Below are 26319 nucleotides of genomic sequence, written 5' to 3' on the forward strand. Positions count from 1 at the left end.
CTGCGACTTTTTAAAGTTGACTGACAAAGCTGGTAGGTCAGACAAACAGGACAAGCATCAAAAATAACCATCACAAATTATGAAAGGAAGCATTTACTAACAGCCCCTACCATAGAAGCTTTCTATGGATAGACGATCCATTCTCCATATAATAAACAACAAAATAAAAACCACTTGAGTTTGTATTCTTAATTCAAACTAAAAAGCTGGAAATTAAGACACGGAGTAAACAAACTGCTGAAAAACAAAGGCATGAATTTAAAAAGCAAACACCTGGACAAGAAGCTGATGTGCTTATTATCATCTCAGCAGGCGGACAGAAAACGAAATGTCAAGTATTACCATAGATATAGGTCAGCAGTTTCTATTGTTAATGTCATTCAGCAGGTACCCTTGGCAGGAGGTAAAGTCACCATCACAATTTCAGTTGCTTCAAACAAGCCAAACTGCTCCTCTCTTCTGCTGCTTTGCCACTGAATAAAATCACCACTCTGTATAATTCATTTTAACTACTCAAAGAGAGAAGGAAAAATAAAAAGTAACTTACCATTGTGATGAGAATTCTGTATTTATCCAGCATTGCCTCGTTGTCATGACATCCCGCCAGCAGCTGCCAAACCTCTGCCCTCAGTGCCTCGGGAACTCCTCTCTTCACCAGTGTGGACAGTCCATTGGGTCTCACCACAAGGTTATTGTGCCTAAGGAACAGAGAAACATTCACCTGTTACACTACATGGATAGAAAGTGAGACAAAAAGAGCTCAAGTTTTCCAGTAGTGCTCTGAGAACTAAGAGTCAACTACTATGAACATTTCTTCCACGGGTCATACTAAATAGTATTTGTCAGATGGGAAAGCAAGGATTTGCAATAAGAACCAATGGCAAAACATAGTGATTTCCAAAGGGAAGATAAGAAATGGCAATGACAATTAAAATAACAAATTACAGAAACTAAACTATACTGACCAGTAAAAAAGAAACTGAATTGAAAGAGAAAATTAAGCAGTACGTGCAAACATGTGTTTGGCATTAGTTCCCTGCATAGGGAATGATATTTTGGGAGCCATCAGAAGGTGACTAAGTATTAACACAAAGACCTACAGTCCTGCTCTTACCCATAGTAACACATGGCAAGGCACACAGCAGCCCTGTTAAGCGCTTGCTAAAATGCCAGCACCCCAAGCACAGCTGCCAATGGGGCTGCACAGCCACCAGGCAATGCTGCAGCACCAGGATGGCTCTTTCCTGTCCCCAGCATCATATCAGTAACCCTCCAGAAGTGGGCACACATCAGTGTGAGGAGGTTGTAACCACATGGATCAAATACTGAAGACAGGGTTTTTTCCCCCACAACTCAGCCCGTGCCTTCAGGATAAAACAGCTGCACACACATCACTGCACAGCGTTCAGACACACGTATTTAAAACTCCTTTCTGAGATAATGGTGTTTACTGCTGTAGATTAAACCTTGGTTTGATTTATTATGACAATTTCCCTAACAATGCAGCAAGAAGGTCGCGTGAATCGATGCTATTCTTGCTGAGGTACAAAACGCTTGCAGGAATTTGCTTTGTTATTGTTTTGACCATTGTTATGTTTTTCAGTTCTACTGGCAGGAGAACACTGACAGTGGCAGTTTAGCCAAACGCAAGCAAGCTGCCATTTAATCAAATAACTCACAATTTGACCCTCAATTTTATATAAATGTTTGCAGTACTCATTCTCTGAAGCAGCTCATTAAGATGCGAACAGTTTTCCACTGCTGGTTCCATTCAAAAGCTGCTCCAAACAATGTTCTTTGTCCTGTGCTCAGAGGAGTTGTCTCAAATCACTGTGACACCAGGGAGGGGCCTGGAGGCATGACTTCCTTATGCACCATACTTTATTCCTTCAAAAACAGTGATCAGCTTTAATTTTCAGCATGCACTGCAACAGAGGTCACTTCAAACTTCATTATTCAGTCAGCCCAAATGAAGGCCTTGCTAGGCCCCGCTCTCTTTTCTGGTGTATCTTGAGGCAGGGCACATTAGTAATGCCATGATAGGAAAAAGATTGAAAGCAAAGGCAATATTCACAGATTAAAAGAACCACACATTCTAAATAGCTCCAGAACGATGCAGCGTACATCCAGGTATAAATAAAGTACAATAGAAACTTTAAGTTTTGCAAATACAAACTACTCACTGCACACTTTGTATCAAATTAACTTGGTTGTTAAGTGGATTTGGTCATATGCATTATATACAAAACATAAAGCCTTCACTAATGAGTAGCAAGTAGATAAAATCAAACAATACTATTAACTTCCAGCAGCCACTAATGGAGATGCTCCTTCCATGTTACAACACCTCACCCTCGACATACAGTCGAGAACTAAGCACGCCACAGTACAAGGTCTCACTACAGCTGGTGCATTAAGACAGCAGTAACACCTTAGCAACTGTAGGATGTAGCGAAGAATACGGTGTATGAAGTAAATGAAAAGCTTTCCAACTGCTTACTGCATCTTCTTGTGTAGTTATTCCTTGCTCTGCGGTACCCTTTGAAGGAGGCTGTTGGAGCAACTTTCTGCTGAGTCAGTCTATGATGTTACAGTGACATTTCCATTAACTGACAGGGAGTATTTAAAAGGCAAGGGATTTTGCACCTAAAAGGCAGATGGGCACACACCACTTCGAAGTGGAAATGTTCATATTTCTTTCTTTATGCTCTCTACAAGCACACAGATATTCCTTTAGCATATGGTGCACTGTTAAAAGCATTTGCGGATCTTATTTTCACCCGTTTTTAGTTTTCAAATTGTCAACATTTTTTCATGTTACACTTTCCAGGTTTTGTTCTTAAAATGTAACATAACACTGTTCAAGAATCCAAGTACCTTCTGTACTTCAATTCATCTCAAAAGGGAATATTGTATGAGACGCTGATAAAGAAAATGTTTGCTACTGTTAGGCTTCAAGCGGACTGGGACATCTCATTTCTCATCCCGTACTTAACTCACTTCAGCTGGGATGTTTGACTACCAAATGATCCTCTGACATGAATGCCTTGTTGGTTTTGTGGTGCCAGATGTAAGACTTCAAACCATTTATAAATTCTTTCTTTGTGAAGGCCTTTAGAACAAGCTTTGGATAGCCCTGCATAGCTCCAGAGCAGATCTGTTTCTAGCCATCCCAGAGGAGGAAGCCATTTGTGTACAGGGATCAATAACTTCCACATACTTCCTCATTTGCTTCAGCACTCAAAATGGGGTAAGAAATAATGAGAACAAAGGCAGGAAAGATGGGTTCTGCTGAGAACCTGGTGGTGTCTCACACTGAGGTAGCCTTTCCACAAGGTGTCTATTACAGATAAGAGCTGCACCAAAGGGTTGTTTCATCTCCAAACAAGCAAGGCGGTCAAGTAAAGAGGGAAAGCATCTTGATAAAGCCTTTTTCAAACATTTTTCAGCTCTGTTTGGAGTTGGGAAGAACCAACTGTGCCAATTCTGGGTTAAGAGCCTGCCATTATATTTGACCCAGGCAGTATGAGCTATTACTTACAAAGACAAAACCAAGTAAATGTTTCTGGCATTTGCTAACAGCATAAGGTCTTGCAGAAGCAGCAAATTTACCATCTTTTTTCTCTCTTGGCAAAACATACGCTGCTGCTGAAGTGCTTAATTAAAGCACAGAAATTAAAGCACAGAAATAAGGCTGCTCCAGGCTTACAAATCATCTCACTCTTCACCAGAAACAGTTTACAGCAAGGGTCGTGGTCTTCCCACAATTTCCTGTGCCAACAAAAAGCACATAAAAGAAGAAAAGCAAGAACCTTTCTAAACAATTCTAAACGTACACCAGCCACAACTGGATCTCCTGTAGAACAGAGAGGTTCGACACAAAGTCTCAAAATAACAATGCTTAAAAACTAAATTTATATATGTATGTATATATATATATAAAGAAAGAAGCATTACCATCTCCCTAGTAATTCTCCCCAGGAATACAAAATCTTCTCAGGACAATCCTTTGACACATCACCAGTGCCACTGGAGAGTTCATTATCACTCTCTGCAAAATAAAAACAAAGACACAAACAAGAAAACAAAAGCATGCACAGATTTTACCATAAAGGAACGGACATTAAGGATGCACACACAAATGTGTCAGACAAATTCTTCTCGCTTCTCAGCTTTGAAGAAAAGAGAGAAACATAGATAGTATTAGTGGAACCGTAAAGAATGGTTGGTGGATTTGACAAAATAAATGTGTTAGTAAAGTCACCAGAAGGTTTAAAAGAAAAGGCTACAGAAGAATTGACAGAGTTGTTATGAAAGAAAGGGCTGGGATGCAGAAAAGCATTACATGAGGAAAGATTCGAGGCAATCAGCTCTTCATTCAGTGATACTTCACAATGTAAAGTTATCTAAAAGTCACATCCACTCTAAATTTCACATCAAAAAGAGCTCTCTCGCAAAACACAGACGATAACACCACTCCATGACATCCATCCTTCCCGTGGCATTCTGTTCTCATGTTCTCCAAAAGCCTGCTCGGAGCAATGGAATTATTTCTTTTAATGAAATAAGTTCAAAGTGCAGTAAAAATGATACCGTGACATGAAAGGTCACACGGTGAAGAACAGAACAAATGGAAAAGAAGCAATGTAAGTATCAGAACAAATGACTTGTGGAGGAATACGTGCCATTACGTATGACTAACACACACAACTCAAAGAGATAGTGGGAGCTTAGGATAGCAGGCTCAAACAGGCAGTAACAACCCAGTTTTGGAGTGTTTTGGAAGCCTGTGCAGATGTTCACTACAAGAGGAATAAGAACCTTTTAGAACAGCTCCTGATATGATCATGGCTTCGCAGTTATTCAGGGCTTTTTCCACTGTTATCTGCAGAAAACACTGCTAAAAATTAAACACGAGTATGATTTTGACAACACCAAACGGTAAGTGGTCTGCAGCTCTCAGCACCGCTGTTAATGAAACCCAGTCCAAATGAGGGACTGAAACAGCCCCGTTATCCTCAGAGTCTGGACAGCTCAGGTGTCAGAATGCGTGAGGTTGCTCTCCAGCTATCTCAAGAAGGAATGCCTTCATCCTTGTCATTCAGACCTCAATGACACATTCCTATTATTTTACCTCAGCAACTGCCAAATGCAAGTCAGTAATCTTACCATACTAAAGCATATGCAAAAGAATCTACGCTTAATACTTTTGGGTTGTTATCTGATCCAAACACAGGCTTGCAAAGGAACATCAATACCAGCCAACACAGAAAACCCTTCCTTCCCTCACCAGGTCAGTATGCTACACTACATCTTCCGAAGCTCCTAAGGACATCAGTGTTACACACCATAACTATTCCAATCAGATACAGCACAGAGTTACAGTGCTTCAGCCCTGGAAACTCTTTCATCTGGAAGACTTCACAGTAGTTGGAATGTATTATTCAGTTGTATGTCAGAAAATCACAGGCCTTAATTAGAAATGCCATATGGTCCCTTTCAAAAGACACTAACGTCAAATTTCAAAATAGAACAGGGCAAAGGGTGGAGAATAAACAGCTTTAAAAATCTCTACTTTGTTTCCATTCTGAAGACTTTTCACATGCTCTGATCTGTACAATCGCTGCGGTATAAACGAAGGAAAAAAGAAAAGAAAATGGATCCTGGGAAGAATTTTTAGCTGTATAAATTCTCCCCTGAAGCTTTTCCCCCCACACACACTGTATAGCATCTATCAGCCAGCAGCATTAGCCAAGCATAGTTTCATCCTGTCTGACTCTGCAGGGAATGCAATAGAACCATTTCCCTGGCTGTATCACGTATTTTTCTCTTACTTTTCTTTCCTGGTCTCCCAGAAGCTCTAAGCTGCAAATCTGAACGCACACCTCAATAGAACAGGAGGTCAAGGATTGGCAAGGAAGCAAATCAGAGTGGCTGGGTTATGAATGTGTGTAACACACATCGCCCATGAGGATATTTACAAATAACAAGTCTCTTTTTGTAATGCATTATGCATTCTTATTTTGTGGATGGGCGGCCCAAAAAACAGTTGCCTAAATTCCAGCTTTGATTTTAATGCAAGCCTGAAGGACTGCACTTAAGCAGCCAGCGTCACTCTGCATGGCTTAGCAAAGAATCAGAGAATACCTTGGGTTGGGAGTGACCTCTGGAGATCATTTGGTCCAACTTCGTGCTCCAAACAGCTCTAATTAGATCAAGTCACTCAGGGGGCCAAGAGCAAGTGTAGAATCTCGAAGATCATCAAGAAAGATGATTCCAGAATCTCTCTAGACAACCTGATCCACTGCTTGAGCAGGATCTACCTCATCATTCATTACACGAGCAGCCTATTTTGAACAGGGCACAGGGAATTATATTTTAAGAGGCCCAGCACTTACAGCATTTATTAGGTAAAATACTTCACTGACCAGGCTGTTATAACTCTTTCCCACCTTTAAAGGACAGACTCCATCCTGTAGGAGTGCTCTTTGGAAAGACCTTTTACCACTCCATAATAACGCTGGGCTCTTTATTCTTGCTAACTAATAATTTGGAAAGTGTTTCCTGATGTCTTGCCTTCCACACAGCAGAGGCACAGCCCAAAAAGCTACTTTCAGTGGGACCACCCTGTGCCACAAGTAAAACCAGAAGAGGTTTTGACTATCTCCCAAGACCACCTTAGAGTGTTCAACACAAGCCTTAACAGGGAGCTCAGGTAGGTCATCCAAGCTTCTGCTTTTTCAGCTTGACCACAGAAAACACAGGCCTGGATCACACAGTCCCCTACAGACACTTGTTAACAGACAGACCTCCAGTTACCCCCCTAAGTTCATTCCAAGCCCTTCTTAGTGTAACTCTTGGACCACCTCTCAATGTTCTCAGTGCTTTCTTTCTCCAACTTTCACCAATTGTTTTTTCTCCTAAACAGAAGAGACATGGAAAACAATTTTAACATATCTCATGTTAAAAAAGAGTCTTTGTCCACTCCTTCTCTCACAAGACACATTTCTCAATGCTTCTACTCGTTTCTGACTAATTCCTCCAGCTTCCCTCCAACTGCTCTGTATTTTCTCAGTGAGCCACATTCAAACAAAACACCAAGACCTCGTGTGTCCAAAACAGAAGAATCACACAGATGCTCTCTTGGTCATAACCTAGTATCTCACAGACATAAAGCACACACTAGCATACAAAGTCTTGGCCTTCTCCTTCCCTTCACATTCTCTGATAGCATGATGCTACACCTTCCTGTCCCTCCTCAGGTACCTGGCAGAGTCTTAGGAAAGAGCAAGCAGCTACATGTATCAGAACTGACCATGTTTGGCATAAGGAAATAGATGCCAGTTAAGAACTCTTGCTCCTGTCAACAAAAAAAAATAGGTGTTAAGTAGGCCTGAATATATTTGATCTTGTTATTTTATTTTTTACTGCAAATGAGGGGCATTTTGTCGGTTATTGTATTATTATTTTTTTCCATTTTCCTTAAAAGTAGCCTTTAAAAAACCATTCTTCTTTACCCATGTTTGAAACAAATATTATAGATACAGGCAGTGCTAACTTTTAAGCAGCTCTGTTCCCCTTGAAAGAAGCCTACTGGATTACTTGAAGTACAGCAGGTACCTTAGAAACCAGACTAATTTGTTGACACTAAATGCAAATAAATTAGAAAACTATAGTGTTGATACCAAGAGTTCAGCATACAAGCAAGTAAGTACGGTCTGAAGTGAGTGAAAATGCATGAATATAGCAGGAAAAGAAATGAACAGGTGGGGTGTGAAGAAGAAAAAAGGATTTTTAATGAGTTTTAATTGAGAAGCTGTTACAAGTGAAATAAAGAGTAGGTGGAACTGAACAAATAATACAGTTGGAGCAGCCTGAGCATGGCAGCCTGTAGGAGAAGGAAATTAGATTGTAAAGATAGGTGGGAATAGAATGGGAGTAATTCAAAAATGAGAAGTTTGATCGCTATGTAGGAGCAGAACAAAGATGAAGGGAGGGCTGACGTTGGCAGCGTATCATCAGGGCAACAAGATAGAGACGTTACATGGAATCATTCCATACATTAGAAATGAAAGACAATCATGAGAAAGGCCACAGAAGAAAGCAAGTTTCCATTTATAAGGTTAAAGGAAATTATACAGAGCATGAGCTTTAGTTTTGCCAGGGAAGACAAGAGGGAAATAAAGTTTAAGTCAGAGTTGATTCTAACATTAAATAAGGCAGACTTCCAGAAAGATTCAATTTATCAATGCACTACAAAGCATTCTGATGAAAGCAAAAAGCCTCAAAACGCCTTTTAAATGATGCATTTATGAAAAGATGAGCCTCAGAAAGTAGGAAACTGAGCAAATACAACACATTCCTTACGTCAGAGGGAAGAAGAGTTCTGATAGTATTTAAGTTATGCAAAAGAATTGAAGAAAATTAACTTCTCAGCTACTGGGATACACAGAGAGCAAAAACAAAAAGGTAAGCCTACATCTGATAAGCTCTGAAAGAAGGTGGAGGAAATCATGCCTCTCTGTCACTGCCAGCCTCATCCAGACTGCATATAAGAATGGTTCTCGCACAAGTAATGCAGCCTGTGCAGTATCTCTCAGCATCTACATCTCCACGTTGGAACAGCCCCATTGGTGCAGTGTGAAATGAGTAGCCACGCTGCCATTTTTTTCCCCTCAATGCAATAAAAAGATTCCTTAGTTTCACATCATAGTTTGTACACAGACACCACCTTACCCTCATATAAAAATAAAACTCATGGCAATAAACCTCAACTCTTCATCCATGTCTGAGTGCAGAAGCGTGCAAAGATTTTACCCTTCTGTAGCAAACAAACAAGTGGGCCACCATGACATCTCCATGTGATGTAAAAGTGCCTGAAGCTGCATAAAAGAGCGGAGGAAACCAGCGCTTCAGTTCAGTAGTTTTGCTCCCACACAGATGACAAAACCAACTCAGTGCTGCTCAGTGGAGGTATTCTTGTAAATATAAACATCTTCCACATGTACTGAGCTGTCTGAAAACTGACATCCTTGAGAACATGCAGGAAAAATCCAGCGTGAGATGCTGCCGCAGTTCTAAAACAATGCAACTCACTGCTCTGACTGAACTTTACAATTTGCGGATTCATTCCCTACTTGACATTTACCTCTGAAACTGCAATGGAAAACTGGTGGATCTCGGGGTTGTTTTACATGTCATATACAACCTTGCAATATCATCATAATCAGTACTTTGAGAGCTGCTTTGAGTTGAAGCCATTTTAAATACTTGCCTATTTAATGGAAAGTCCGTACCTACATGAATAAATGTGAATATGGTTGTAACAACTTCCATCATTTGGTGCAAATTAAGAAAAATCCTCTGCTTTTTTTTTTGCTAAAATACACACTAACAACGTGATCACACCCCATCTAGCACAGTCATTTTAATAACAGAAGTTAACTCCTAAGGCACCACAACCCAAGACAAAGGGTCCATCAAATGACATCAAGACTATTTTATCTTCATTTGGAAGTTATGGATTCACATTTCTTCAAAGCATTTGTATTTTAGGAACCCCCCTGACAGAACTCCAAGCAAAGGTTAACTGGTATCTGTCAATAAGAATAACAGCTTAATACATTTAGGATTTGTTAAATTCTAGTTCACTTGTATGGCTTCAACAAACAAACAAAAATTCTCCAGAACAGATTCAGTGTGATTTTGTTTAGGACACAGCATCATTATTCTGTGTTCTGATATAAGAAACATTTCCTATGGATTACATAAAGTTATTTTTAATATGGATAAAAATGAGGAGTTGATTATTTCCACAGTACTAATGTCATTCGTCTCACTCAGTCATCCTCATTTGTTCAAATTCTCCCTGATCATAAGCCCTTATTTTATCACAAAATACTCTGAATAGCTCTAACTCCTAAAATATCACCTCCTCTACTCTTCTGCCTTTTCAGTTCCTGAGAACAGCCTCTAACTACTCACAACATTTGACCCAGCATCTTAATTTAGCCTCAATGATCAGCTCTGATCATTCAGCATTGCCCACTCCTCAACCACTCTACCCATCCACTCTTCCTGTGCTGCCCAAACATTACTACCTCAGATTTCTTTGAAGCTTTCATAGTCCTCTATCTTATCTCCACACTCAATTTCCATATCTCATACGTTAATTTCTCTATTGTATAATATTTCTCTTTGTACTTAGAGCCAAGGCAGTTAGAACAGAGAGGAAGCATTACCCTGTTATGTTTGTTATTTCTCTTCTTCTCCTGCACATTACTACTCCTACAGCTTGATATTTACATGTAATTTCTCCTTATTAAAAGCCAATTATTAAACTCCAGACACATTTGACTGGGCCTCTTGCTGCCACTGCGTTGTCAACTGGATCCCAGTTGCCAGAAACGATGCATCTTTTGAATATCAAGAAATCTATTGCTGAATTAAATAAAAACCACAAACATCACTGCATTCCTCGAAGGCATTTCAGATGGTTCTAGAGCCAGTCTACAACTCATCCTGCAGCTTCTTTCCAGAGACTTGTTAACCTTCACCTAACATGAATGACCTGTTTTGGAATGTGTGCTAAGTACGCTGTGTTTGCTCTGCGTCAAATGGATAGCTGGGGAGAAGAGTCAGTAATTAGATGCTTGGGACCACATAAAATAGAAGCAAAAGAGTCTTCAGCTTACTTGCACTCAGTTTAAAGACTCCGGAAACACACAGTATGTTGTGGTTCTGAATACAACTACTCCTACTTACAATGATCCTTAACAGCGTTCTAATTTAAGATGAAACTCAAATAGCTGTCCAATACTTTCCTGCAAAGTTTGACTATTTTAAAAAGAAAAAAGTGTTAGAATCAGAGAAAGATCAGGATTTCACCTATCATCTAAGGAAGTCTTTGTATGTTCTCCTTGCAAATCCTTCTGCCAGAAAGTTTTCTCCAGTGCTTCATCTCACACCAAAAGTGAGGAGGATCAGTTCAACCACCAGCACTCAGCACTTTTTATCAGGTCCTACTTATAATTCCATGTTAGCAAGGTAGTTTCCTGCCTAGGGATGAAAATTGATATTTAAATACTTAAAAATTGGTATTTAAATTATAATTTATTTGAAACTTTTCTGGAAAGTAAGAATTTTCTTATTATATATTTGATTCTTTTAAGTTTGAACGTGAATTTAAGAGAAAATTTCTTACTAAGAAGTGCACTCTAGACTCTGGATTTTGACAAGGAACCATTAACATTAATTAATACTTAGAAAAATGCTATCTCCAGAGCAATGAACCTTAGATGACAGAGTTGCCTGAAATATCTATGATAGTGTTAATATTTAAAAAGAAATAAAAGTGACCAAAAGAACTCTAAGTCGCTACTTCACAGTCTTTGCAAATATTAGTTTTCAACAGAAAAAGCTATAGAAAGAAGCTAAAATGGAATGATAAGAAGAAAGAAAGCTAAGAATAATATGTAGTGGAAATATGTTTGGCCTTTCATTAAAATAAAAAGAACAAGAATATTGAAAAGATGCCTTGTGCAGATAACCTTTATTCATATACTCAAAACATGCGACATCTCACCAACTGTGTGTATGGAGTACATAGAAAGCAGGTAAGTTACAAATGAGTCATGCATTCCCACAGCGTTACACAAACAAAACTTGAACGTAGTGTTTCTAAACTAAATTAATGTTCTGTACGAATGCAGTATATGCCTTTAAATATATATTAAAAAGAGATAATAATCCTCAATATCTGTAAATGGGTACACCAGCCTCTGGTCTATCTAATATTCTTTATAATGCAAACTTGCCACAGGAGCAAGCAGAAAAAAAATCTACATGGCCAGAGAGCCTTAACATTAAAGAAAAAGCTTTCTTCCAAGGCTAAGACACTGTAAACTCAAGGTTTTTTTTTCCATCATCATAATTAGTACCCTGAAAAGAAAAAGAAAGAAAAAGAATGAAGAGATTTATTTAGAACAACTGGCAGTGACTCATTTAACCTGCATATCCACTAGGATAGATAACTTCTAAGCAGATCTAAATGCAGTTTCCATGAGAACAGAGTCACATCATGGTATTTTTAATGTCTTCTCTTAGGACATAATCCACATATATAATATGGAAACTAGCATTAGGAAGCTAACCCAAAGTTAAACTTTGGCTCATGCCTCATACGCATATACTCGCCCTATAGTAAAATATAGCTGCTTTATAATAGCACCAAGAGGACAATAGCCATATTATTAATAATTGAGCTATATTCATCAAATTCTACTATAGCACTTTTCTTGGTGAGAAGTAATACGGAGGGGAAAAAAACCAAATCAAGTTACTATTTAAGTGCTGTCCTATCAAACAAGCTCCAGAAAGCATTCTGACTACCACAGCACAAACATCCAGCAAGGAAAAGAATACCCATAAATGTCGAGCTTCACTACACTGAACCACGAGACCCAAAGGTCAATCTGAAATAACTCCTGCTATAAACATTAAGGCATTTCCAAGTAACAATTTAATATAAAAGTTCCATTTGAGATAATGTTATTTTTACTTTTCAGAATTGATAGTGGAAAGACAGTGATAGTCAAAACCCATCCTGCCAAATTCAGAGATCAGTCAGCTGTGTTTTTCAGGCATGGTATCACCTGGGATTTGGGTTTTTGTGCTTTGTAAAAAGAAGGGAGTAAACATCTGCCTGCTCCTTGGTCAACAACAGGGTTCTGACTCCTGCTGCATAAACTGATATTCAACTATTTACGATCAAGTATGAATCAAGATGGAATTTTTCCACTATAATAAGCAAAACTTTTTACGGTACTGACAGAACAGTGCCAGAAATCTCAAGTGTAGCTTTGTAAAACTGTCACAAGTTCTGGAAGGCTGGATAACCAAATGAAAGAAGGCCCCTTGAGAGCCTGTTCTGAAAGCTCTAAGCCAGCCTTCAGGTACAAAGGGACTACAGTAGGCCAAGGGCTACAAACACAGGAGAAAGACTCTGAGGAACCATTAGCCTTAGGAAGAAGAAGGCAAATGTTATGTGTCTATCAAAAGCAGCAATCCACAATGCACTCACCAATTTGAACCAAAAGGTAATTTGATTTGTAAGTGCAAAAAAACCTCACAATCGCATGCTTGACATACAGATCAGGGGCAGGAGAATTCCCTTTATGAGACTGTTACCCTGTTGGCTCTTTTCCTGCATGTAGGCATTTACAGCCAGACATTTCAGTGCTGTTCTTTAACAGCACAAAGCCAAATGGCTTCTGATCAGATGAAAACCACTCTAGAAAAGGTTTTCTATCACATTAGCAGGGCACAAGTGTAGCAGTAACAAATTCTGAAGCATACAGAAAAATAGCAACGTATAGTCTGATGCTGCTATTAAAAGAACTCCAAGTAATAGGGTTGGCAAAAATGCTATTGCTCAAACTGCTGCCAGAAGACAGTTACGTGTGAACTTGCTGCCCAGAACAGCTGTATTTCTATTAGACACAAACAGGAAGAATTGAGTAAACGATCAGCAAAAATATAATAGTACTGTCTACAGAAACTACAAGCACTTCCTTATTCATTCTTACCTTCTTCTGCCTCATCTTCCTGCGATGATACAGGCCCCCCTCCACTTGTTGGGCTCAGCAGCTGCTCTTCTCTTGTAGACTCTCTTCGTAGACTGGCAACTTCATAGATGGGATCCCCAGCATTGGTGCGGTTTTTTCCTTCAGACTGAAACAAAATAGGTGCATTTATTAGGACCTCTTATTGACAATTCCAACTCTAACAGTTTGCCAAAATCAAACCAAAACACACATTTCTTGCTGCAGCTACACAATAGTTTGGGCAATATTCCCTCAGATTCCTTTCAATGGCATATGTAGGCTGGCTGTAATACACAGCTTTGTTTCTCTTTTGAGGTTTATGGTCCAAAGACGCAAATAAAACTGCATGGTTTTAGTTTTACTTCAGGGTGGAAAAGTTCAGAGTTTAATTTACGTCTTCTGCATTCAGTGGACACCTGCATGAAAAAAGGTACCTGTATCCACTGGATGCAGCACTGTGAGTTTTTAAAGGAAAACCAATAGTAGCTTTTCCTCTGAGTTCCAGCTCTGAAAACAGTTATTATTCAGTGACATGCAGTGATTAATACACTCACAGAGAGTTACATAAAACTGAAAACTAATGATTATAGTAAATGAACTAGAACCAAAACTCTGCTTTGTTATTTGTGCTCTTATCAGTTCAAATAAGGTAATTTTCTGAGGATATTAAAAATAACAAATTATCCATGAAAATAAAGGAATACAGACTCAGAGTATATTCAATTTGATCCAAAAACAAAACTGGGAGGGATCTGGAAGACAACTTCATGACACCTTTTGCTGGAGATGAGCGACTGCTCAACAAAACTGGCATTTCCAGCCAGATGCTGACATTGTTAAGATAGTACCTTAAACAGGGACTGCTTGCACTATAGCAGCATTCACAATTTTGAGCTGAGAAATCCCACTCTATCTCAAGGACATTAATCATTCACATCTGCCTCCTTTAAAGCTGATACTCCCTGAAGTACACAGTAAATGGGCTCCAATTAGCAGCCAGTTTTGCTGACTGAACTTCTGAGGTGCTTAATGAACTTTGGGATGAAAGCATAAACACCCTGTATTTTTTTTAAACATTCAGCAGGATATTAAAGCCATTAGCCCCGTTTTACTTTCACAGAACACTTTTATCACGCAATTACAAAGTACTTGACTAAACTGATACCTCTCAGTGTTATTCACCCATCATTATCTGTAGCTTTTATTTGAGCAGGAGTAAGGCATGAGGTACTATGGATTTTGCTGCAGCATACACAAATGACAAGTCTTTGGTGCCTTGCACTGCTCTGGTTGCCTGCAGGAGCCATTTGTATATGACACAAGTAGCTCTGCACAATGATAGCATTATTGCCATGATTTTACATCTGAAGGCAAACACAGGATTTGTTGAGCTGCACAGAGAAGCCATCTCTCTTTAGAGCTGATGTTACCAACTTTCACGTCTACCTGAATTCAACTGCTTTCTCAAACAGTGGCTGACCCCAGTGCCACATGCAAAGCTGTTTTCAAGAGTCCCAAGGGATGGGCTCTTTCAGAGCTATGTGCAGGAAGAACTACTGCAACACAAGCTGTGCAGCCGGTAACTGGATGGATAAACAGTTGCTAGAGCTCAAACACACAGATCCTGTCATCCATAATCAAAGCCTCATCTGGGAGAAAGTTTAATGAGACTGAATATGTTCCTCTTCTTAAAGTGTGCAGAACAGCTTCTCAGGATTCTATAGGTGTAAGAAAAGCTTGTGGTTTTTAGGGAGAGAAGGCGAGCATGTTTTGTCACATTATAAGGGGCGAGAAAGGAAAAAGAATGCATCCATGATATTGTGGTAAATGACTTACTGGAAATCTTTGTTGATTATAGATGAGTATCAAACAGTTGGGAAAGCAGTATCTCCAAATGCATTTTCCTTACATTTAAAATGTAGATACTCTCAACATTTGCATATAAGAGGGAATTTAAGAAAATGTGAGAAAACCAAGCCACTGTGCTAATCTCTAGAACTACATCAACAGCATTTCATGAGATTTGCTTACTAGATGTTAAACAGCTACAGTTTTTCTATATAACATGAACAACAGGCTGTTTTTCAAGGCCCATTACTGTGCCGCACAGAAAGATGACAATTAAAGCATTCACACTAAGCTCAGTAGAATTAAATCACTCCCGTTTGGTTTCATTAGTCAAAGATGATGGATCATTATTCCAATGCAAACGACACTGTTCGCCTCTACTGCTCATTCTGTGAGCTAAAACCCCAGCACAAATCTTTGGAGAAAGCAGGTCAATGCTCAGTGCACAAGGATGCAGTTGTACAGCACCCCACACTGATGATGGGAAGACATACACACTTCATACATTTCAGTCCTGCACTGCTCACAGCGCTGGGTCTTCAGCATTCAGTTCAGTAGGGAGCTATTCTACAGTCATTACAAGATGAGATGGATATTGCATCTCTCAGTGCTTGAGGAAGTAATAAATGCACATTAATCATGCAAGCACAGGACTGGGAAAGCTAACAGAGGAAATACACTACTATGCATTAAGCTTCATCTTCACCACTTCTCCCTTTCATAGAATAGGGATTTGTTGTTTATCTTCAAAGTTGAACTCCAAGGAACAGAAGAACAAAAATATTTCAGACAAACAGCATGCAAAAAAACACTTTTCGTTTAACATTTCATAAGCTGTTCATACAGTCAACAGTATGAACAACACTAACTTAATCACAGCAACAATGCCCCTGCCCTTGACAAAGAGCATTGAAGAATATAAGAATAAGAACTTAATTACGTATTTAATCCTTTCAGCAATAACCAGCTTAAACAAAGGTGTCAACATTACAAAGGCTACAATAAAAGAAACAAAACAAACACTCCCAGCACCACCTTCTCTTTAAAACATAAGCACACAATACCCGTTTCAGCTTCATGTAGAAAGTTTCCGTGAAGGTTTTCCTGCTGAAGTACCAGAAGCGTTCGTTGGCAGGATACACACGCACTACAGTCTCCAGCAAAAACCTCACAGGTTCTACTACCTCAGTGACAACCATATCCACTGCCACGGTCATGTACACGCGCTTATCTGAAACACAAAAATAAGTCATGTGCAGAAAAAGTTGGCAAAGAAAAAATACCTTAAAGCAATAAAAAAGTGAACTGTTGTACAAATGGAAAACTAGCTCAAAGGAACACTTCAGATCTTTGTCTATCTCCATGTCTATACTGTGTCAGTTGTAAGGACTAAGAAGGACATGGAGCTGTTGGAGCAGGTCCAGAGGAGGGCCACAGATGATCAGAGGGCTGGAACACTTCTACCATGGGGACAGGCTGAGAGAGCCGGGGCTGTTCATCCTGGAGAAGGCTCCGAGAAGACCTTATAGTGGCCCCCCATTACCTGAAAGGGCCTGCAGGAAAGCTGGGGAGGGACTTTTTATATGGACATGTAGCAACAGGACATGGTTAAATGGCTATGAACTGGAAAAGGGTAGATTTAGATTAGATATTAGGAAGAAAGTCTTTACTGTGAGGGCAGCAAGACGCTTCCCAGAGCAGCTGTGAATGCCTCCCTCCCCCCCCGGAGGCATTCCTGGCCAGGCTGGATGGAGCTCTGAGCAGCCTGGTGTGGTGCAAGTGTCCCTGCCTATAGCATGGGTTGGATCTAGATGGACTTAAAGGTCCCTTCCAGCCCAAACCATTCTATGATTTTATGACTAAAAAAGTTTTACCTGCCCCTTTCCCATTCCCTGGGTCAGACGATCTTTGTAGCAGCAATGTGCTGTGCTATTTTTTTCTCCCTTCATCCTTCAGCATAAGTCAAACTTTAAGTAGAGCATAATACACAACCAACCAGAAGATGAAGCAGAAATAGTTCAAGTGTATCTTGTAGATTCCCAATATAAGAAAAGGATTGGGGCTTCTGAAAACATTTATCAAGAGTAGCAGCCATCATTTTGAAACAGAATTGATTTCCCTCAGTCAAGAAGCACAGCTTTTTGTAATAAACACTGAACATCCGATTTTGAAAACCCAGGCCCTCATGTTCTCCAACCAAAGAGGCAAGATTCTGTATGCTTAGGGAACAAAAATCCTGATAATCACGGAGCAGGAACATAAGCCCAACCACTAGCTTAGGAACTCTAAACCTGCAACACATAGGGTCTACATAAAACTATTCACATTTCTATGTTGAATATGTATGTACAGAAAAGTTCCACTTCCAGTCACAGATGCTCAGAACATGATAGTGTATGTACACAGAAGTATGTGCATCAAGCTTGGTTCATATAAAAAATATATATATATAAGTTAGGTTAAATTACCTTTAGGTGTTTCCTCATTAAGTACTAGAAACATAGGCGCATTAGGATTCCATATTCCAGTAATTACATAAGCCTTCCCATCAGAGCTTTTTCCCATGGATTCCTAAAAATAAAAGAGAAATAAAGGATTTTATTACAGATCAAAGAGACAGAGTGTGGGGAGGTAAAACAGTTCTTGGAGTTTAAGAATATTATTATGTTCACATCAGAGAACAAAACCCAAAGAGCGAACGTGGTATAATGGACTGGAAAATGGCATAGAAGCCAAAGTAAACAAATAGTGGCAGTTTCATTTTTGGGTGGTGCTTTTATATGGCTGGGGCTTTTTGTTTGCTTTTTAAATTACCCATCTTATTAAAAGGATCACTAAAAACACACATTACCATGTCCAGTAAATGCATGTCACTGTTCTTCACGTTTCTTCCAGGACTCAGCAGCATCCCAAAGCATCTGTGAAGTTTTATTAAAAATATATGTTAGCATTTCAAAGACACAGAAGATAATAAGAACATAATGACACAGCACCCACTGCTTCTAAATTAGAGCAAATCTCAGTAATTTTCTGCTAGTGTTATGGCAACACTCAGCAAACATCACAATATATATTACAGACGTGACAATAAAATTATTTTCCCAAATGAAAACAACAGAAATTAGTGTCTAACAGAAATTACTGTCTAACCTATGAATTAATTGCTCTTAAAGACAATTTAAAACACCAAGTTTAAGACATGAGATTCTCTACACAAACGAGACAGATTGGCAACATGAAATAAGTTCTCAATTTGCTTTCATACAATTAAATTAAAAAAACAATTTACATATTTTATCACCCGTAACTTCACTGGTGTAAATCAACATCGCCCAGCTTCACAGATCCTTAAAAATACCAGTTTGCTCTGGTTTTACACTTTAGTCTATTCTTTACATCTGATCCTCTGTATTATACAGGTGCAAGGATTCTTCACAGTCACAACTTATGGCCCTCAAGTGTTACATGACGAATCACAGTGACAACCTGTCATCAGAAAGAGTTCAAAAACAACGACCAAAAAACCCTCAATAGTATTAATCCAGTATAAACTAGGTTCAATTCTGCCCAACAGATTCTCTACCAGCCTCATTACCTTCATTCCACAGTATTCCACTCACTGTACTCAAAAAATGGAGCTAACAAGCCAAAGTAGGCTCACACCTTTCTTGCCACAAGCAAAAATCACCTCCTTAGGTTTCAATGTCCTGCTAACCCCTTCTGTAAGCATGCCTACTCTCTGTTCTCTCCTTTACTTCAGACACTGATCACTTTTTCGTAGGTTTTAATACCATTTTAATAACTGTTAGCTATCTCAAGATGCATCTTGCTTACTTACACTTTATGATCAAATCATGGGATGCTTTATTACTGTCATTTTATTAAGGAATGCAAGATATAAAGGCTTACAAGAGTTCTCGACAAGTCCCCCACCATCTAAAGTGTGTATATATAAGAGTAGGAAGCAGCTTCTGCCATAGAGTTTGCAACCTAAACAGAAGGGACAAAGGAAGTTTTATGGCCACTACCACCATGTGAGTACTCTGCCACAGAGATCATAAATAAGCCAAGGTCTTGAATTCCAGCCCAGTCATTTAACTAGCAATCTTTCTGGATACCTTTAAAAGTAGGAAATAATTAAAGCCTGAAATTTTCCTGAACAACCACCTAGATTTTTGAACTTTCTAAAGTTTCTGCAATTTACGTCTCTCCTTTGAGCATACACCACTAGGAACAAACACTGAACCAGTATGCATTTACAACATACGGTGTAAGCTGTCTAATATGTTAGATCTCAAACAAGGGGAAAGAAACTTAAAAGCAATTGCATAATGAAATGTTATAAAAATCAGGGATCCTGGTTCAGAGGGGTTTGCTTTGAGAACTTTTGTGTTGGTCAAGTTCTAAGTATCTCCAAAACAGACATTAAATAACTTCTCTGGGCAATCTGCTCCAGTGCTCAGCCCCCTTTGTACTGATAACAACTAACCCAAAGGAATTCCCAGGGAAGTGACTTGTTCTCACTGACTCCAGTCCTTCCATTCCACACCTCCAGGGAGGGCCAGGCTCTGTCTCTTCCTTGCCCCTTCCCCAGGCACCAAAACCAGCTCACATTCTCACCTTCTCTAATACTGAACAAAAGTTGCTCCCTCACCTGGGCAGCTCAGTTATCCAAAGGAAAATTCTGATTTCTCAGCAAGCAGAAATCCTTAGATATTATCTGAACAGTCAGAGGACAGTAATGCAGGCAGTAGTTTCACAGCTTCAAAGCAAAAATGCTATCATGAGCAGTAGCAAATAAAATAGTAGGTAATGATGAAGACTCATCTACGCAACATAACACAGTGCCATGTAATGACAGGGCAGATACCACATGAGCAGGCTTCTCTGTGAGACCAAGGAGATCAGGCAGACTAATGGTACCATGGACCAACAGTACCACTTTTAGCTCCTGAGGCAAAAATAGCTCGGAAGGAGCTACAGTTTATTACAACAAAGTGGTCATTAGCTTCAGGTAAGCCTGCTAAAGAAAACTGCAGGCCTGAGGTTCAGAGGCAAATGAAATATCCGTGCTTTTCTAAGGCACCAGATCCCAGCCCTCACCACATTCTATCAGATGGAAATAAACTTTGATGTATTTCTCAAATATTCTGGCCTGTATGCTTCCAGAAGAAAGGGAATCAGTAACAAGCAATCCCTGCCTCTCGCAGAAGTAGATACTGATGATGACTGGTAACATCCTGCTACTGGAAGAGTCAAGGCTACTCTTCTAAGTTCAAAAGAGTAAAATGACTTCAAGTGAGTTCAAGTAGTAGTAAGAAACCAGCCAGTATTCTGCACATCAATCTTATGAACACCAAGTACAGGCTCCAGCCTAACGTACACTTACATGACTCAGCAAGGCTGTGCATGTTACACCAATTAAATAACTCAGCAGCAAAGCTTGTGGTGATAAAAATAACATCCAAACTTAGGATTATGATTCCACCCTAAATACCATGTAAGTTAAAGCTCTTTTCTAATGAAGGTAGTTTTAAGAGGAGAAAAACTAAATAAACAAATAACACGAAACCAAACACCTTAAGATCCCCCACAAAGAAAATGCTAAATAGAGAATTAATACTGTTCAGAAAACAATGAGTTAATCATTCATGAACTTTCAAATCAACTTCATTTCGATTACAAATTTAATCTAACGAGAAGCAAAAGAATGGCTTTACATTACTGATAAAATAACCCGCTGTGTGTTTAGAGTTCCTTAGATTCTGTTATCTTGAATTCCCTGCAAAGCAACCAAATTCTGCTATTGTTACTTTTTTGCTAAGCCTGCCATCTAGTGGCATTTGCTCTTTTTAAAATATGAAGCACTGAGAAAGATTTTCCTCATTTAAGTTCATGCAATGCCTACTACTGCTGTAGCAACAGTCCCCATTGCTGAAGGTATCAACAAACAGCTTCTCTTCATGCACATGGTTGGCTATTCCTGCAACTGCCTCCCACAAAAGAAAGTTACTTTGAAAGAATTCCCCCCTCATTCAGTTTCCAGTAAATACACCTTTGGTCACCAACCATCCATCAACTTTACTTAAGATAAACAACAGAACCATACAGGAACAAGAACTACAATGAAATCCTGGTCTTGAAGACTCCAACATAAAATTCCTTCTTCCAACTGTCCGGCTGAGTCCAAATACGTGCAAATTCCATTAAAAAGACCTAGGTTGAACATAGTTCAGACAACCCAACTTAGTTACTTTCACAACACAGCCAATAGTGATAATGATTATAATAAATGTGGTTTTCTGTGCTGATTAAGAACAAAAAAGCACAGAACGAAAAATGTGAGTACCCTAATTATCCTAGTTCAAAAAATTCACATTCAAAAAATGCAACTAAGATGAAAAGTTTGCTTATTACATGCTATGCTTCTAATACATCGTGTTTCCACCTTATAAGTCATACATGTGATGTTATTTAAAATTGAACCACACACCTATGTGATTTTATATAATTTTATAATTTCATTATGCAATAATACTTGTCGCTGTTTTTCTTCTTTCAGCTGCATGACCTGCAAAGCCAGGCTGAGAGCTACTGTTCTCATAAAAGGGTGATCTGCATTACTTTTACACAGCTCTTACCTTTCAATGGCCAGTTCTTTGTTCGAGAGCTGCTGAACTGTAATCACTACTTTCTTCTCAATTCCCTGCTTAAGTTTGAAATACAATTTGTCTCTGTCCTTCGGCACAGGGCTAAACGAAATTGTTCAAAAGTTAGTATGAAAAGAAGACATTAACATGCAGAGAAGAAAACTGTAAAAACAAAGCAATAGCTTCCTCCTTAAAGCAGGAATAAAGCACTTATGAAAAGAAGCTAAATCAATCTCACTGCAGCACAACAGTTGTGCCTTCTGCAAGTATGTTTGATTCAAGAAGATTTTCAACTCTCCCATCCCATTCAGATTACCTGAAATTTCCTTTTCCATCATCTTCTTTGACTTCTAAGGATACACTGAAAGTGTACACATCGCTGTCTGGAGTAGGAAGAACGAAGTCCTTAACGTGATCAGATACTTGTTTGGAGGAACGTTTGAATGCTGTGGAGAAGCTATATAAAATTCGGCTGACCTGCAGAAAAGCAAAAGAACAAGCAGTATTATCAATTAAAACATGAAAAAAAACCATCCATGTTTGCTCTTTTTCCTTTTCCATTTTTTTTAAGCTTTATTTAAAACACAAAGCTTTTAGTTCATGTGTTTCACAAGCATTCAACAATGTTTTCTCAGTAAGTTAATATATTACAAGATTGGGAATGCAACTCATTGGCAGACACTAAAAATACATTTTTCGAGTTGTGCATTTAATAACACATCTTACAGTTTGTGCAAGTAGAACCTTGTTTTGTCACCTTTTCCACCCCTTACTCTTCCAGCCTAAAAAATCCTCCTATCTCAAACTATCAGCGGTTCTTCCCAAAATATCAAGGACAATCTCAGCACTATAAAGTGATTCTTTCCAACTCCCAAGATCTGCACTGCAACACTAACCTGGAGTCTACTCAAACAAGGCCTGAAAAACAAAAGGCTTTCTACAGCACTCCCATTACAGTGCACTTCGCTATCTCACTGAAATACTGTAACTTCTAGCTGGTATTAACAGTCACACTTGACTATCTGCACATTCTGTAATATCCGTTAGACATGTGCTAATTTATTTCTAATACATATCATTCCCACATCTGGAATAACTTTCTCAGATATCCTTTATATCCTCTATATGAGCCATTATACCATATTTAATACTTACTGCCTCTTTAATTTCACAGGAGAAAACATGAATCTGGAACTCTTCCGTACCACAACTGCTTTCAGTAAATGCAAAACAGTCACTTTCTGCAGTCCCGTTCTGTCCACGCACACAGAACAACACCTTATAGATTGGAAAAGAGGCTATTTCCACATTGCTTGACTGATCTATTATTCTGCCAAAGAAAAGAACAGTGAAGAACAAAAAAAGCAAATCAAATAAATGTACACAAAATAACTTCCTGCAGTTAGATAAATACCTAAATTAAACTTATAACTAAGTATACAGGACTGAGAATAGAACAGATAAGTCAGGCTTGCTGACCATAAGATTTAAATACTTCTGGTTGCAACAGTGGCCTAATTTTTTTATGCTCCGTAAGACAAACATAGTAACTCTTTCCAAAACAGCAGAAATCAATGAACAAGATGCCTGACAATATTTGGCCCTAAAGCTAATGAACAAGTACTTGCTGATATCCAGCAGAGAGAAACTAAATCTTAGAGTAATCTTACACCCAAAAATGACTTTCAGCCTCATGCTTCATTTTCATTGGTCAACTCATCCTTCACATTTTAAGTGCTTCAAGAAGATGCCCACAAAGAGGTGAACATGATCATCAATACGGCACTTCCACAGACATTGCTTTTAAAGGGTGAAGCGTCTCACTGTACTGTACAAGAACCTGAGCCCAAAATCCAACAACTCCACCTGCCTGTGAGAGTAACAAACTTCAAATCCACCTTCCACGTGTGGCGCAAGTAACAAAAGAAACATTTACACACTACCTTACAGAGCCCTCTGGAACATTTGGAACATAGAGTGTTACAGAGAGAGGGGCCTGACTTGAGGATTTCAAGTTTGCCATGGCACGTAGAGCTTCTGGCTCATTCCGAGGGGCAGACACCTTCATGCAACCCATGTAAGTCAGTTTGTTAAACAACACACTATCCTCTTCCAAGGGTTCACTGGGAGAAGATGACCTTCGTGCAGATACTTCTGAAAATGAAGAAACCATTTAACTATTTGTTTTGGGTTTTTTTAATACATATTTTTACATATGGTTACTGAACAAGTTCCATAGCAAAATCTCCTGGTGCTTGTAAGAATGGACAAGAGGATCCAAGTCTAACAGTGAGAAATCCACTGAGCAGCATAACATTGTTATGTCTATTCTAACACAGGTTTCCAACTATTATCAGAGTAATCCAGATTACTGAGCTACTGGATCCAGAGATCCTTTCCATCTTAAATTCATTCTAAAGCAGAACAGGCCAGACTAGAGCTAGTTGAATCAGGTTGCTCAAGGTCCTGTTCAGCTGAGTTTTAGCTCCAAAAATGGAAATTCCAAGTCTTTCCTAGCAATTTGCCCTCTGTTTCTTCATATTTCTTTTTTACTACAACCATTGCTAGTGAAACAGTTAAGTCAAAAATGCTGCAGAACTGAATATGTGTCAATGGACATAATCTTGACATTTCTCATATTCCATCAGCAGCATCTCTATCTTACCTATAGCATATTCAGCACTTATCTGACACTGAACCCTAACTAAACTAAACAAAAATTATCTTGATGACAAGTGAGCAAAGGCGTATCTGATACCAATCTATTCCTACATACAATCTTCTCCTAATGGGAAACCTTGAAGAAACCCCACAATATTCTCCAGAATAGATTCGAAATTAAGTTCCAGAAAGCATTATATCTATTTCAACTTCAAGCTTTAAAGAAAAGAACTACCATATATGCAAGAGTTATGTGGAACACAATGCAGGACAGGGGAACTCTTCAGTAATACCTGTAGTAGAAGGGTCTAAAACAAGTTGCAAAGACGGATGACTTGTTTGACCTGCTGAGCCAAGTCCAGATGCCTGGCAGCATGAATCACCGGAACCTACGAGGACAGCAGTGGAATCGTTCTGATCTTTTTCTGAATCCCTCAGTATCTCCTCCATTGCCTTCTCCAGATGATCATCTCCATTTGAAAACACCTGTAAATAGATGGAGATTTTTTTTTTACCCAAAAAACATATAGCTGTATGTATGTTTATTTTGGCTACTATCTTTCAAACACAAAATCTTACTGCAAAAGTTAAGAAATATTACTAAACAAAACAAGCTAAGCACCTGTAAGACTGCACCTTAACACAGATATATAACTAAGAGGAACTGATCAGTAAGGTATCAGAAATCCATGGAACAGTCTGAGATCAACTGCATCCCATGACACACATGTATGTGTTTCATCCCACCAAACACAACATGCATCTTCTCATTGCTGGACCAACAACCATCCAAAACCTACAGACCTCTGTTAAAATAACACTATTGTGTTTAGATTCTCCATTCGAAAAAGAGAACAGAATTTGTTACACATTTTCCTTACAGAAAATTGTGCTTTCTTAGTCATACCCAAACCAGTTCAGTTGCCTCAGCAATTGTTCCACATATAGTAGGAAAGTAAATGTATAAAAACAGCCAGAAAATAGTCAGATGTTCATCCTCCCCCCCAGACAAGTGCTTTTCACAGACACCTGCGTTTCCAACCAAAATACAACACAGCCAGTAATAAAGCTGCTTTATGGATTCTATCTTGTAGATATAATTACTAAAGAAGCAGTCGGTGTTTAATTAAATTTCAGACTGAAATCATCAGTTGTAAATAACTGCCCAACAGTTATGGAAACATAAAATCATTGTTGTCATTTCAAGGGGAACAATTTCCCATTTTTCCAAGTGAATCACATCTGCTACAGCAACTGATTTGGGGAAACTTGCAATTAACCAATCAGCTGATACCAAAACACTAAAACATCCAGGCAGCCTGTGGTAGAAAGCTTCCATAAAAGGCCTATAGCCATTAGAAGGAAAACAAAACCAACATCTACTGTGGCTTATTCCTATGCAGCCTAATTGTGCTCTTTAAAGAAAAACATCCTGAGGCTCTTATCCCTAAATAAAGAATATCTCCCAAGCATTAATCTGGAGTTTATTCTTTTAAAGAACAAATTTGTAGTCCCTGTTAAATGCATAAACGCACAGAATATTAACAAAACCAGCC

The 26319-nt window shown here is 38.9% G+C and overlaps 1 protein-coding gene across 10 annotated transcripts in view; it reads right to left on the reverse strand.

The window, feature by feature from the left end:
• The window catches only part of RABGAP1L (RAB GTPase activating protein 1 like), a 159838-nt gene that overhangs the window by 119895 nt on the left and 13624 nt on the right, over window positions 1-26319 (reverse strand). For 8 of the 10 annotated variants that reach the window (XM_015869564.3, XM_085510952.1, XM_032446098.2 and 5 more), the window contains exons 3-13: window positions 25057-25249; window positions 24046-24256; window positions 23258-23432; window positions 22419-22579; window positions 22094-22204; window positions 18304-18370; window positions 17921-18023; window positions 16517-16683; window positions 13587-13731; window positions 3958-4051; window positions 548-698 (exon numbers count right to left, since the gene is read on the reverse strand). In XM_015869564.3, coding sequence (XP_015725050.2) covers window positions 548-698; window positions 3958-4051; window positions 13587-13731; window positions 16517-16683; window positions 17921-18023; window positions 18304-18370; window positions 22094-22204; window positions 22419-22579; window positions 23258-23432; window positions 24046-24256; window positions 25057-25249 — 1578 coding nt within the window. The remainder of the gene's footprint in view (window positions 1-547; window positions 699-3957; window positions 4052-13586; window positions 13732-16516; window positions 16684-17920; window positions 18024-18303; window positions 18371-22093; window positions 22205-22418; window positions 22580-23257; window positions 23433-24045; window positions 24257-25056; window positions 25250-26319) is intronic. The other 2 variants (XM_085510954.1, XM_015869565.3) reach the window with 1 other exon arrangement.

This window comes from Coturnix japonica, chromosome 11 (assembly GCF_054131305.1).
Source record: "Coturnix japonica strain WE chromosome 11, WE-NBRP24, whole genome shotgun sequence".
NCBI classification, from domain to species: domain Eukaryota; kingdom Metazoa; phylum Chordata; class Aves; order Galliformes; family Phasianidae; genus Coturnix; species Coturnix japonica.